We start from the raw sequence: 15581 nt of genomic DNA, 5'->3' as shown, positions 1-15581 counted from the left end.
TTCTGTAGTTTTCATTGTAGAGGTCTTTCATCTCCTTTGTTAGATTGCTTCCCAAGGTTTTTTTTTTTTTTTTTTTTTTTTTTTTTTGAGGCTATTTTGAATGGGATAGTTTTCCTAATTTCTCTTGCAGTGGATTTGTCGCTTATATATAGAAATACACTTTATTTATGGGTATTGATTTTATATCCTGCTACTTGGCTGAATTCATTTATGAGTTTTAGAAGTTTTTCTGGTGGAATATTTTGGATCTTCTAAATATAGAATTGTGTCATTGGCAAATAGTGATAGTTTGAGTTCTCCTTTTCCTACTCATATTCCTTTAATTTCTTTCATCTGTCTGATTGCTCTGGCTAGGGTTTCAAGGATGATGTTGAATAGAAGTGGTGAAAGAGGGCATCCCTGTCTTGTTCCAGTTTTTAGGGGGAATGCTTTCAATTTTTCTCCATTTAGATTGATGTTGACCCTGGGCTTAGCATAGATAGTTTTTACAATGTTGAGTTAAGTTCCTACTATCCCTAGTTTTTTTTAGTGTTTTGAACATGAAGACATGGTGCTGTATTTTTTCAAATGCTTTCTCTGCATCTATTGAGATAATCATATGATTCTTGTCTTTAAGTCTGTTGATGTCATGTTTTATGTTTATTGATTTCCTTGTGTTGAACCAACCTTGCATGCCGGGGTGAATCCCACTTGATCGTGGTGCACTACCTTTTTAATACATTTTTGTATGCAATTTACTGGAATTTTATTGAGAATTTTTGCATCTATGTTCATGAGGGATGTTGGTCTGAAGTTTTCTTTCCTTGATATGTCTTTTTCTGGTTTTGCTGTAAGTGTGATACTAATCTCATATAATGAGTTTGGAAGTGTCCCCTCCTTTCGTATTTCGTGGAATAATTTGAGGAGTAGTGGTGTTAATTCTTCTCTGAAGGTCTTGTAGAACTCGGCCAAGAATCCATCTGGTCTTGGGCTTTTCTTGGTTGATAGACTTTTGATGGCATCTTCTATTTCATTGCTTGAAATTGATCTGTTTAAATTGCGTTTGTCCTCTTGCATCAGTTTGGGTAGATCATATGTCTCTAGAAATTTGACAGTGTCTTCCAGTTTTTCTATTTTATTTGAGTATAAATTTTCAAAATGATTTCTAATTATCTTCTGTATTTCAGTAGTACCCATCGTGATATTTCCTTTTTTGTCATGAATTTTAGTAATTTGAGTTTTCTCTCTCTTTCTCTTTGTTAGTGTGGCTAAGGATTTTAATTCTTTCCCGTGGTCTGCTGCTTTTGGTGTTGATTTGTTCTTCTTTTTCTAGGGTTTTGAGATGTAATGCTAGGTCATTTATTTGTTCTTTTAATGTATGAGCTCAATGCAATGAACTTTCCTCTTAACACTGTCTCCATAGTGTCCCAGAGATTTTGGTATGTTGTATCGGTGTTCTCATTTACCTCTAAGTATTTTTTTATTTCCTCCTTGATTTCTTCTTTTATCCATTCATCATTCAATAGCATGGTATTTAGTCTCTAGGTGTTGGAGTAGCTTCTATTTTCTATTTTATCATTGATTTCTAGTTTCATTCCAGTATGATCTGATAGAATGCAGGGTAATATGTTTATTTTTTTTGCATTTGCTGAGAGTTGCTTTGTGGCATAACATATGGTCTATTTTAGAGAAGGACCCATGTACTGCTAAGAAGAAAGTGTTTTCTCTTGGTGATAGATGAAATACTCTGTATATGTCTATTAAGTCTAAATCATTGGTTGTATCATTTAATTCTATAGTTTTTTTGTTTAATTTTTGTTTGGAAGATCTATCCAGTGGTGATAGAGGTGTATTAAAGTCACCCAGTATTATTGTGTTGTGGTCTATTTGGTTCTTGAAATTGAGAAGGGTTGTTTGATATACGTAGATGCTCCATTATTTGGAAATACATGTTTACGATTGTTATGTATTGTTGGTATATGATTCCTTTAAGCAGTGTGAAATGACCTTCTTTATTCCTTCTGACTAACTTTGAAGTTCACTTTGATATGAGGATGGAAACCCCTTCTCATTTACTCAGTCCATGTAAATGATATGTTTTTTCCCAACCTTTCACCTTCAGTCTGTGGATGTCTTTTCCTAGGAGGTAAGTTTCTTGAAAACAGCATATTGTTGGGTCTTTTTTTTTTTTTTTTTTTTTTTTTTTTTTAATCCAATCTGCCAGTCCATGTCTTTTGATTGATGAGTTTGGGCCATTAACATTCAGGGTTATTGAGATTTGATTTGTATTCCCAGTCATTTTGGTTTATTTTTGGTTTTTTAACTTGACTTTGTTTCTCTCATTTCCTCCTAATGAAATATTTTGCTGAGAATGTTCTGTAGTACAGGCTTTCTAGTTGTGAATTCTTTTAACTCTTGTTTATCATAGAAGGTTTTTATTTCATCTTCAAATATGAAGCTTCGTTTTGCTGGATATAAAATTTTCTTTCAAAACTTGATATATGTTATTCCAGGACCTCCTGGCATTGAGGGTCTGCATTGAGAAATCAGCTGAGAACCAAATTGGTTCCCCCATTTGTAATTTGATTTTTTTTTGTCTCTCACAGCCTTTAAAATTCTATCTTTATTCTGTATGTTAGTCATTCTCATTATAATGTGCCTTGGTGTGGGTCTGCTATAATTTTCCATTTGGGGTCCTGTAAGCCTCTTGTAGTTGATTTTCCTTTTGATTCTTTAGATTTGGGAATTTTTCTGATATGTCATTGAAAAGATTGTGCATTCCTTCGGTTTGTATCTCTATGCCTTCCTCTATTCTGATAAATCTTAAATTTGGTCTTTTCATGTTATCCCATAATTCTGTTCAGGTTTCTTAATCATCTCCTCTGTGCGGTCAGCTTTATTTTCAAGAGTATATATTTTGTCTTCATTGCCTGAGGTTCTGTCTTCCAAGTGGTCTAGTCTGTTGGTGATACTTTCCATTGAACTTTTGATTTGGTTTATTGTTTCCTTCATTTCAAGGATTTCTGCTTGATTTTTTTAATAATCTCTGCCTCTTTATTGAAGTGATCTTTCACTTCCTGTATTTTCTCTTTAATACCATCCTTTATTTTGAAGATCAGTCTAACTATATATTTTCCAAACTCCATCTCTGACATTTCTTCTACTGTGTCGTCTATGGATTCTGTTGTTGGACCATCTTGGTTTTGAGGCACTTTTCCCCCTTGTTTGCACATGTTGTTAGTGTGTCTTCTCATCTAGCAGCATGGAGCTGAGGCAGTACAGATTCTACCCTGTAGTCTTATAGTGTCCCGAAGGCTTTCAGTACCTCACCTGCTGCCACTGCTTTTGACTCTTTCATTGCACACCCTCGCTGCCGGTCAGTGGAAAGTGGCTGGTCTGTTCATCTTCCAGACCCCTTATTCCTCTCGTCCCACATCAGGCCCCAGTGGGAAAGGGCTCGGGTTTTGACAGCACAGGAGAGCTCATCCTACCCCGGCTTAGCAGCTGTGAGCACAGAGCTTGGCTCCAGAGCAGCAGAGAGAGAAGGCAGCTCTGACTGCGATACCTGCAGGAGGCCTCATTTTTTAATTATTGCAACAAATTCAAACTTCATTGTATGGATTACACAAACCTACATACTATACATGTTCTGCTCTAGAACCACCAGTTGAAGCCTCTGTGCTTCTTTAATGTTTAGCGCCATGTTTAGCTCCATGATTTGTCATCAATTATGGATGAATGAAGACAAGTTCTTTTTTCCTGGCTCCTACTGAATGCTTCCCAACTTTGTGTCTGTCTTATCCTCCATCTTTTAAATATGAAAGGAGTTCTTTTTTTTTTTAATTATTTAGAGATTACTTAATTAGTTCGTGTAATCAAACCCATGTATATAAGACTCTTACATAAATTAAGTATAAGATTAACATTTGTAGACCAATATGACTGTTGATTTCTGTATAATGCCAACTCAACACAGTAAATTGGGATATTTTTTCTAAAGTTGACAACACAGCTAACGGTGAAAGCAGTTCTTTACTGAGCATTTATTGTGTGCCAGATGCTGTGGTAGACAGTCACATGACCTTCCTTCTTTGAGATTTTTATTCAGAGCTATATATTCAATCTGTCTTTCTTACTTGTGGCTATAAATACATGGCTTATTTCTAGTTTAGCATTTTAATTATTCAAGTTTAATAACTTACACCATTGAATTAGGTGATAGGCGTAACATCAGATTGTCTGGGTATCAACAGAAACCCCAACTAAACACTTGAACTTTTGGAACTGAATGTCACTATGTTGATCAGGCTGGCCCCTAACTCCAGGTTCTCCTCTTAGTCTTCTGAGCATCAGAGACTGTAGGTATATATCACATCTAGTTCCTTGACTTTTTTTTTTTTTTTTTTTTTTTTTTTTTAAATCCAGGTGATCTTCTAATCTTGCAATATAGTGAGGAATCTTGCAGTAATGTAGTATTCCTTCCCCTGGATGTTTCCTGAACCAAGGTGTTCTCTTTGCTTTCACATCCTACTTATATATTTTTTTCCTCCTCCTCCCTGAAGCCTGGCTGGGTATGTTCTTTCTATTTCCCTAGTTTCACATTCCCCTCTGTGTCTTCAGTGAGTCAGGTTTCTTTAACAGGGTTAAAAAAGAATGTTTCCACCTGCTAGCTTTTTGGCACATACTTGTAAGGCAGCACTCAGCTTTTGTTCCCTTTCTTTCAGTTCCTTAAATGGCTCTTGTCCTAGATTGTGAGTCCAGCAGAGCAGAGTAGGCTTCTAGGAAGTCATTCTTTCAGGCTAGAGGCATGTGTGTCTGGAAGTGGACAGACAGTCTTATCATTTAAAAAATTTCTCTTGCATTAGTCTCATCTACTGGTAGGCCTGATAGTCTGTACATCTGGCTGAAAGAGGAATCTGGAAGGAAAGAATAGTAAAACTAAGTTTTCTTGAAAGGATTGAGCCCTGGAGCATCTGAGCACTGAGATCTACACAGGTCTTTGTTTTTAATTTCAGATGGTTGCCTCTGTCACGCTCCCCTGCCCCCCAAATCATAACAAAATCATCCTGCCCCATTGCCCTTAGAGCTTACTTGTACCCTGTAACTCCAACAAAATGACCTTGAATATGTGGCCTGGTCTCAGACAGTTCACCACCCAACTTCTGTGTTGATGATACCTGGATAGAGCAGAGGTGCTCTCCAGGCCAGAGAAGTGCCTCGTAAAGTTATAATTTTTTTTTTTTTTTTTTTTTCATAACTTCATGCAGTCCTGATGATGCCCCGGTGGGGGCCTGGTATGCCATATAGATATGAACTAAAATACACTTTTAATAAAGGAAAATTCAACTTGGGTTCCATCCTTCGATTTGTATTGTGTCTTTTAGACTAATTTATTTTCATCTCCTTGCCTTTCTTTTCCACTGTTATATTTGAATTCTCCTACAGACCTTTCGGAATAATTGGATAGGTTTCATCTCCATGTGAGACAGGCCCAGCATAATTTGAAATGATTGATCTAATCGGTAACAGGACCAAACTAGAACTAAACTCAGGCTTAATCTTGCTCACGAGTGTGCCCTCTTCCTCATAGGCCTGCTGCCACCTGTGTTACTGAGATCAAGTTGGCGATATTGTCTTCTATGGGTCAATGGGGAAGAGCCAAACACAGAATGTTGTGGAAGAGGAATTCCTTCTATGTATTGTTTAGGGAGTGAATATTTTAGGAGACTTTTTGTTTTATAGAGAAAAGGTAGAACAAAAATTTTTTATTAAAGCATCCATTTTTAACTCTTTCTGAACCCTGGAACTTTTTGAAAGAACAAAAGCTATAAACATTCATCTCAAAAAAATGCACATATCCATATAGTTTTACATATAATAATTAAGGGATTTATGGGACTCTGGGAACCTTAAAAGCTCAAGTATTATTAACCTTAAGATTTTTCCCTTGGATAAAATCATCTTTTGCCCACTTACTGACAGATTAAAATTAAAAATTTAAAGGATTTTGGAATGTGTACAGTCTGTTAGAGATGGTCTGGTTTATAATTGTTCAGTTGAAAAGGAATTCTTGGCAACCTTGATTTCTTCTTAGGAACAAGTGAAATTGATGTAATCTAGTGACATGACATGATCCTTTTTTTTTTTTTTTTTTTCCAATGTATAGCTCCTGACTAAGCGTGTAAGCCCTACTAGGAAACCCTGGTTGATATTAATGAAGTTGGACAGATAGAACCTCTCCTACTGTACCTGTCCAGCCCTCTTAGAGATATGATTCTCAGTACCTTCACCTCTTTTTCTGGTATTTTTAAGCTTTGGAGAAACAAAGTAAAATAATATTCCTTCCTTGGAATGCTTGGAGACCTTTGCTTGAATGAAGACTATAAATACAGATGGACTGAAGTAAGTGATGCAATCTCCCCACTTCCCAGTCCCCACATACCAAAATGGAGGCCCACAGAGGGGAGACTGGGTACCATTTGATTAATGGCCTCTCAATCCAAGTCTAGGTTTCCAAAATGAGTTTTGCTAAATAAAGATTCATCTTTAAGTAATGTGCGCTACTTTGTTACAACAGCTGTTGGTAATTTAAAGCATTTTAAGTTTCTTTCCTACTGAGTATTTGACTATTATTGGCTGCCATTATGGAATATTTCTTTATTAATAGAATTTTTCCTACTCAGAACCCATAAACGTTGGTTATTTTAATGAACCAAAGGATTCCAGGAGCCTAATGGAGATGAAATGGCAAGTGATCCAAAGAAGCAAGAATAATATAACTTTACATGTAAAAATAGTTTTAATGTTATAAGTATGCATATTTATATGCTTTTATTGGGAGCCAATTATTTCTCTTATCACAAATAAAATAAATCTGTGGCTTTGCCCCTTTCCAAAGAAAATATGTGCAAATTTCTTTGGATATTTGTGGCAGGCTCTTGGTATAAATGATATGATCAGAGGTGTATTTTATACCAATCATCAAACCTTTTCGTGGAAATGGCCTTCTATAGAGCATATCTCAAAGTTCTTCCATCAGATTTTTCCCCTTCTGATAAAAGGTCAGGGGAAATAAGAACTGTATTTGATTTAAATGTTAAATAGCAATCTCTCTTCTGTTACTAATCCATTTATTACAGAGCCATCTGGTTTTTCTGTCCTTGTCAATATAGTTAATCAGACAGGCATGTCATTTATTGGAGGATAATTAATCAATTATTATGGAAAGAGTCTTTGGAGGGAACTATGTAAGCTGACCAGTATTCAGGGACAATACCTCCTTCAGCAGACGTTTCAGAGTATCAAATGCAGACATGCGCACGCACGCTCGCGCGCGCGCACGCACACGCGCGCACACACACACACACACACACACACACACATACACATTTATGTATCTCTCTGTCCACGCATCCATCCCATCTATCTAAGAGAGCTGTGAGAGATTTTTGTTTCCAAAGGTTCTGTTGAGTCATATTCTGCATATCAGGTAGATGGCTTATCCCTTCTGAAATTTTCTTCTTCATAACTCAGATTGGGTTGGGCATTTTGTCTATATTCATATTTCTAAACCTACAAAGGCTATAATAATGTAATAGTAGGAAGTTATCTGTATTCCAAATTTGGGGTTTTGTTTGTTTAACCACAGATGTTTAATTGAAGGTGTTAAGTAGAGACAAATAGTTGCATTGCTTGAGGGTACTAATTAATTTGATTTTTCCCCCCAGGAAGCTTCTGTTTAATAATTTTTCTGCGACAGACCACATTTGATCCTTTTTTAAACCTACAAATCACTAAAATTTTTTTGTGTCTTGGGTGACTCTATGAGCTTCTCTGGGTATCCCAGCTAGCAAAATACCCTGCAAATAGAAAGAATCTTTCTAGAGAACATGTATAATTTAAGAGATAAAGAAAGATGTTTTAGTCAGCTTTTTCACTGCTGTGACTAAAAGACCTGACAAGAACAAGGTTAGAAGAGGAAATTTTTATTGTAGCTCACAGTTTCAGAGGTTCAGCTCATGGTCAGCAGACTCCATAGCTCTGGATCTCCATGAGGCAGAAGGGTATAGCGGAGGAAAGCAACTCAGAACAAAGCAACCAGGAAGCTGAGGGAGAGTTGCATTCACCAGAGAAAAGTATAAACCCCAAAGGCATGCCCCCGGCAACCTACTTCCTGTAACCACACTCTATCTGCCTACAGTTACCACCCAGTTAATCCATATCAGTGATTGATATACTGATTAGGCTGCATCAATAATAATCTAATCATCTCACCTCTGAAATGCTTGCATTGTCTCATACATGAGCTTAAGAACTTTTGGGGGACACCTCATATCTAAACCTCAACATTGGACATTACAACAAAACTAGAGAGTAGGGAGTATTACTTGAGTAGCTGTTTTCTATAAAGGTTAGTGGATTAACAGAAGACATTTGGGCAAATGAGGCAGTGACAGTGCTAATTCAGTAATTTTTTTTTTTTTTTTTTTTTTTTAGTGTTTTTGGTGGTGGCCATGATGTGTTCCTTCTTGAAATCTATTAAGAAGGAGCTGCTGTTATCTCTCCCTATGCTTGAGCAAGTTATATCTTTATACTGACAGTGGATTAACTAAAAGCCTTCCATTCTTTGGACTCAAATTAACTACTTAAAATGACTAGACTGCTTTTAGATTAGTAAACAGGTTGTCCTCTTGGGTCACAGAATGAATGAACAGTGGGGTGTGGGTCAGAGTGTGACCAACCGTTAATCTCTGTGGCCAGCTGGACAGGATAATGGTTAATAGGGATCCACACAACTACCCAGTCTCATTTTTACTTTGGTATCACCCATGTTACCCACAAACCCAAATTAAAATTGTCTGGCGTAGCCTATGGATCTTCTACCTCCTCCCTCAACTCAGAACATTTTGGGAAATGGGGACTCCATTGCAGAATATTTAAAACATTTTTTCTCCTTCTTTAGAGACCTCACTGTTGTTCTCAGTCAGGATACAAGGTAAAGACTCATGTAAAGTGAGTTTTTTTTATTGTGGTTTACCCTGCACTGTTTAGAATTTAGAGGTACACTTAAAACTTAGATAAGTGAAATGAATTCTTCATACTTGTGCCCCATTCAGCCATAAATTTAATACCACCTTAATTTAGTTTTTGCCTTTTCTAAAACTGAATAGCCATCATTAGGCTTTTTGATGTTTTAAATGCAAACATTGATTGTGAAGTCCTGCATCACAAAAGGAAATGAAAATGTTAAACATAGGAAATCACAGCAACCATTTTTTCTCATCTTTCTATAGTTTGCCTATTTATAGAGGGCTATCTGGTGCCAAACTTTTCTGTTATTTAGACCAGAAGCCCTTTACTTTGAGTGAGCTTCAAGCCCCAAACACCAGATACCTTGGTTAAGAGTGTTCTCTTACTGTTTGAAATTAGATATAAAGATATAAAGGAAAAGAAAGGGGCTAGGTGTGAAAAGAGGAGCTCAGTGGTAGAGCACTTGCCTTCCATGGGCAGGGCCCTGGGTTCAACCCAGCAATCCCCTTGCTCCCCTTCCCCCACTCCACACACATACAAGAAAGGAAAATAGAGAGGAAAAAAACCCTTTATCTCCATTCTTACCACTTGAGGTAAAGTTCAATCTTATGGTTAAGTCAGATAATTAGTGTGTTTTATATGTTTTAATATAACTTTTATACTTTGAATTTCTTTTATTAGTGGTTTGCATTGGAACTATTTAGTCTTTGTTTTCTTGCTTATGTTCCCTGGAATCCCATAGCAAATATTTGTGAGATAGCCCACCAAGACTTGCAGTGCCCTATTGGTCCCTCTTGAGCACTAGCCATTAGCAGGCCTCAGTCTGAGGCTCTAACCAGCCAGTGTCCAGGAGGTAATGACTGTTCCAGCACAACTTTAGAAGAAAGGCCTCTTTCTTTCTTTTTTTTTAATGTACTGGGGATTGAACCCAGGGGCACTTAACCACTGAACTACATCCCCAGACTCTTTTTTTTATTTTTAAAATTTGAGATAGGTCTCACTAAATTGTTTAGGGCCTTGGTAAATTGCTGAGGCTGGCCTCAAACTCTTGGGATCCTCCTACCTCAGCCTCTGAGTCACTGGTATTACAGGCAGGCACCACTGCCCAGCTAAAAGAAAGGAATCTTTCTGCGTACTCTGATGTCAAATCTGCATCAAACCCACTTGGAATAATCTTCACTTTCCCATAGGTATAAAAAAATTAAAAAAAAAAAAAGATCAAAGAGCTCTTAATGGCTATCTTATTTTTTTTTTAATTTTTTTTAGTTGTTGATGGACCTTTATTTTATTCATTTCTTTATATGTGGTGCTGAGAATTGAACCCAGTGCCTCACACACGACAGGCAAGCGCTCTACCACTGAGCCACAACCTCAGCCCCTATCTTATATTTTTAAATAAACGAGAACTCTGTGCCTCTTATAGAGTACTGGTCTCCCAGATATGCATATAACTTGCTCCCTCATTTCCTTCAGGGCTGTGCTCAAAATGCCATTTTATCAGAGAGGCCTGCTGTGACCACCCTGTATAAAACGGAACCTAACCACCCCCACCGTAGCTAGTAGGCCTTAACCTGCTGTTTAGTTTTTCTCTTTAGTACTTCCACCACCAGACACACTATATATATGTTTTTGTCATTGTTGAATTTTTTCCTTTTATTGACATTGTATGTGTGTATTTTTTTTTTCTTATTCTTCCATTCAGTAGAAAGTAAGCTTCATAAGGGCAAGAACAGGGTCTCTTTTGATCAATTATGTATTCCCTTCCCTGGAACAGTACCTAGTACATAGTAGACATTCTGTATATATTTGTTCAGTAAATAAAGGAATGAACTCACTTTTATTTCAGTCTCTCACAGTCAGCATTATCCTAGACAGCCAACTTTTAATGCTGGCAGGGGTCCAGCAGACAACCACAAAATGCCATAAACAAATTCCTCAGGGTATTTTGTGATTCTAATGTGTGTGAATACTTAAACAGTCTGACTAGACATAGTGGGTCAAGACCCCCTCCTTGGAAATCATCCTGAGCAGTTCTATTGTGGTAGGTAGAAGAGTAGTTTTAAGAGAGAGAGAGAGAGGTCAGGAGTTGCCTTTATTCCTGAGAGAAAGCTTGGACATTCTGTGCATTTTCTACATATTTTAGGATCTGTCATATTACTCTGTGGGAGAGTTTTCTTCCTTCTAAGGCAGTCTTCTGAGTCAGCAGTCTCTCTGGAAGTCCCTTTTGCCTTTTCAGGCCTCTGCCTGGTGAATAGCTGAACAAATAGGAAAGCTCTGATCCTTTGCAATAAAGTAGTAAAACTTCAGTTCACTCTTTTTTAAAATTTATTTTTTGTTCCTTTGGTTTGTGAAGATGTGAGTAGGGAGGCAAAATAACAGGAATTGAATATGAAAGTTGTCACTCCTCTTAACCTAAGCGTGAAATGATGAGATGCTGAATAATAAATAATTTCTGTATCACATATAAAAATAATTAATGGGCAGTTCTTTTGTGTTCTGCAATCCCACCCCATTTATCTTTATTTGGGTTCAAGTTTCAGGTGCAACTGGTTTATTTGGAAGTGCAGTAAACCTCTAGCAGAGGACTAGAGAAGTAAGACAAGGAAAAGAAGGAAGATTTCGTGAGCCAGCTACAACTGTGGGCAATGAAGTTTGACCCTGAGAAGGAGAGGGCATAGAACATAAACATCAGAGTTCTTCTGTCTGGGGCCAGGGAAGCTGGACTGTTGATACACCAACTTGTGTCATTGGGTCATTGGTTGAAGGCTGCTTGGAAGGAGTGTTCAGTCCCCAAAGCGGACTAACAGGCTTTGGAGAGTGCCCTTGGGAAGAAATGTGGATACCTGGCAGTTAAAGATCAGGCAAAGTATGCAAAGCAGTAAGGCCTGAGGGGTATGAAAGAGCGTGGAGGAGGGAACTGTACCTGGCTTTCTGTTTGTGTTAAAGCTATAGACTTCAAGGGAGCTATTGCTTTTTTTTTTGCTCCTTCCATCCCTTCAACTTTTAAACTACATCTTTCTCTGAACCTGGCTCAGTGCTCAAATCTATCTTGTGTCTCTTCTAAGAGTCACCAGGCCTCATTCCTCATAATGGCATGTAGCGGCTTCTCCTTCAACTTGAATTTCTGCAACTTCAACATGTTGTCAAATATCTAACGTTTTCTATTTTCTACCTGATTTAAGCTTCTTAGAAACCCAGGCATTACCTTACATGCTTTTGAAAGCACCATAGTGCCCCAGAGCAACCAGTTCATTTCTCTCATTTTGCAGATGAGGAAACTGAACTTTTCCCACTGTATCTTGGCTTAATCACCAGCCCTTATGTATAGCGTTTGCTTCATCTTTAAACCTACCTGCCTTTGTGTCTTTTCTCATATTTCTACAAATTTTTTTGAAGACTAATAAGTTGATTTTTAAATGATTGCCAAGTAGATAATAAAGTATTTATGTTAAGCATGAGGTTATATACATATATTGAATTTACCTTTTGGTGGAGATATATCCACAACAACCTTTTGGAGTAAGAGATTTTCTTGGTTTTGCTTTTGTGTATGCTGGTGGGGGGTGTGGCTTGCTGGGGATTGAAACCAGTGGCACCCTACCACTGAGCTATATTTCCAGTCCCCTGTTTTATTTTGAGACAGGGTCTTAAGTTGCTGTGATTGGCCTCAAAGTTGGAATCCTCTTGCTTCAGCTTCCCAAATAGCTGAGACTACAGGCATGTGCCATCAAGCACAGCTTGATTAAGAAGTGTTTTTTTTGTTTGTTTGTTTTTGTTTCTTAAGAAATTGTAGGCCTTTCTTTTTCTAGTGAAATAAGCAAGATGGGACCAAAAGGCAGGAAGTAATATTGACCTTTAACTTAAAACAGTTGTGTTAATGCGTGGAAATAAATGAACTCTCCAGAATTGTTCACTTGTTGCTGTTAGGCAATGTTAGACAGTACTTTTATGAATCTGAATTAGAATAAATCTGGTATAGTGTCCTTTTTAAGATAAGCAATTTGAAGCTGTTACCTAAAAGGAGATTGCTTATGCCTGTGGCACTAATTTGTGGCTGTGTTGGCAATGGCTTCTGACTCAAAGATGTCCTGGCATGAGGGAAGTATAGGATGCTTGACCTTATGTGAAAGATCTGGGAAGCTCTTACTTCTTTATTTTCTGAATTAAATTCTTTTTTTTTTTTTTCAAATTGTGGTAAAATAAGCATAACATGAAGTTTGCTATGTTAACCATTTAAAAATGTACAGTTCAGGGGCTGGAGGTGTAACTCAGTGATAGAGTGTGCTTAGCACTTATGAGGCCTTGGGTTCAAACCCTAACACCAAAAAATAAGCAATTAATTGAACAATAATGAAAACGTGTAGTCAGTGGCACTGAATGTATCTACTTTGTTGTGTGGACCCATCACTACCGTCCAGCTCCAGCAGTTTATTATTCTAAACTGAAATTCGATACCCATTAAACACCAACTCCCCCAACCCTTGGCAACCACCAATCTACTCACTGTTTTTTATTAATTTTACTACCCTAAGTGCCTCATATAAATGGAATCATTTAATATTTGTGTCTTTGTGTCTTCCTTATTTCACTTATTATAATGTCCTCAAGGTTCATCCCTGTTGTATTATGAGTTAGAATTCCCTCCCTTTTAAATGCTGAATAATATTCCATTGTATTTGGTATTATCACATTTCGTTTTCCCATTTATCAGTGGACATTTGGGTTGCTTTCACCTTTGGCTATTATGAGTAATGCTGCTATGACTGCAGCAGTATATCCTTTCAGGCTTTGATGACTTCAGTCTGTACATGTGGAGATATTTGTTAGAGTTCTGTACAGATATTTGTTGGAATCTTTGCTTCAATTCTTGAATGTATACCTTTGAATTTGCTGAGTAATATCATAGCTCTACATTTAACTTTTTGAGGAATTCTATTTTCTTCAATGGCTCAAAAATTTACATTCCCACTAGCAATACTAGTAACAAGGGTTCCATTTTTGTCCACATCCTAGCCAATATTTGCTGTCTCTTTTTGTAATAGCCTTTCTAATAGGCATGCAGTGGTATTTCATGTTGGGTTTGATTTGCATTTCCCTGATTGTTAGCAATATTGAACATCTTGACTTGTACTTTTTGTTCAAGTCCTTTGCCCATTTTTGAATTGGATTGTGTCTTTGTTGCTAAGTTTTAATCACAGGCCTTTTGATTTTGAGGTATTTTAATGAGTATGTTTGCTGTGTGATGCTTTATAAATATATGCCCATTTATCTTGTTTGTCTATTTTTAAAAGCTTCTTTCTATACAAATAGATACATATTATAAATCTACATGTATATTTTTAAATTATTGTATACTATAGTTGAATAATTACCTATCCAATTATAAAATAATATATTAAAATATATTTTTTGCCCCAACAGTATATCCTTTCAGGCTCTGATGACTTCAACCTGTACATGTGGAGAATTCCTGCAGATCCAGAAGCAGGTGAGTATCTCACCAGAATGAACCCACTGTTATGGTTGGTTCTATTGATCTTTGTCATTACAGTGCCGTGAGAGGATGTATGTATCAACTGTTGTTAAGACTTTTCCCTTCTTTTGGCCTCCCTAGTGAAGTTAACTAAAGGGAGTTCTCTGTTGACAGACAGGTATACTTCCTGGGATTTTGTAACTCCAGACAAGAAACAAATATTTCTACATTTACTCTAGATATATTCTGAGAAAAGTCTATAGCTTTCTGTGAATTTGGATCTAAGCCATCTGAGTTTTCAAATAGTATAGATCATCTTTCTTCATTTTTGGTAATAATGTCTTCATGTGCTGAATGAGTTACTGGTAGAAACTTATTTTAAACTTATTTTTTATACCAAGGACAGCTCAATACAGCCTTCTGCTCTGGGCAATGCATAGCATCAGACTGGAAAGCAGCCATTAGAAACAGAAAAGAGGACTATGCCAAGTGCATGACACAAAATGTGTCTAGTGCTCAGAGTTGAGGGAAGTTTTTGACTGCCTTGTGCTGAATTAACCATATTGTTACCAAACCTCTGCCTTTCAAAACCTGTTGAGGCCTGCTTTTGGCTAACTATCCAGTCGCTATGTCCTAACTACTAAACAAGTTATAGAAGAGCTTTTCCCCTTCTAGAATTTGGAAAGCATGAGTGAAGTTTTCCAGACAGGACAGCAGCAGTCTACCTGAACAAAAGGTGATGCTCTCACACTAAGTGTCATTCTGGATTAAGTCCCCCACCCTTGTAAATCCTCAACTGATTAGCTTAAATGTAATCTTTGGGCTTAATTTTAACTTTTACCTGATCTTGAAAAGCTCTCGATTATTAAGTCAATGTGACTTTTTAAATAGAAATCGGATAAATCACCTCTTCTTTCTGGTACTATTCTCTGGAATCTTTTTCACATTTGTATAATGAAAGAATGAGAAAGAATTAACAATAGGTTTTTTCCTCTCCCTGGTCATTTCTGTACCACTTTAGGGGAGGGGCCACCTAGTTGACCAGAGCTGTAATATCGGAATGCCGTAGACAGGGTGGCTTAAAAATCAGAAATTTATT

The 15581-nt window shown here is 37.1% G+C and overlaps 1 protein-coding gene across 2 annotated transcripts in view; it reads left to right on the top strand.

The window, feature by feature from the left end:
• The window catches only part of Dcaf5 (DDB1 and CUL4 associated factor 5), a 100205-nt gene that overhangs the window by 65091 nt on the left and 19533 nt on the right, over positions 1-15581 (top strand). For both annotated transcript variants that reach the window (XM_047539506.1, XM_047539505.1), the window contains exon 7: positions 14431-14497. In XM_047539506.1, coding sequence (XP_047395462.1) covers positions 14431-14497 — 67 coding nt within the window. The remainder of the gene's footprint in view (positions 1-14430; positions 14498-15581) is intronic.

The sequence above is a fragment of the Sciurus carolinensis genome, chromosome 2 (genome assembly GCF_902686445.1).
Source record: "Sciurus carolinensis chromosome 2, mSciCar1.2, whole genome shotgun sequence".
NCBI lineage: Eukaryota > Metazoa > Chordata > Mammalia > Rodentia > Sciuridae > Sciurus > Sciurus carolinensis.
Note: the sequence above shows the minus strand (reverse complement) of the source record. Positions and strands in the feature narration are given on the sequence as shown.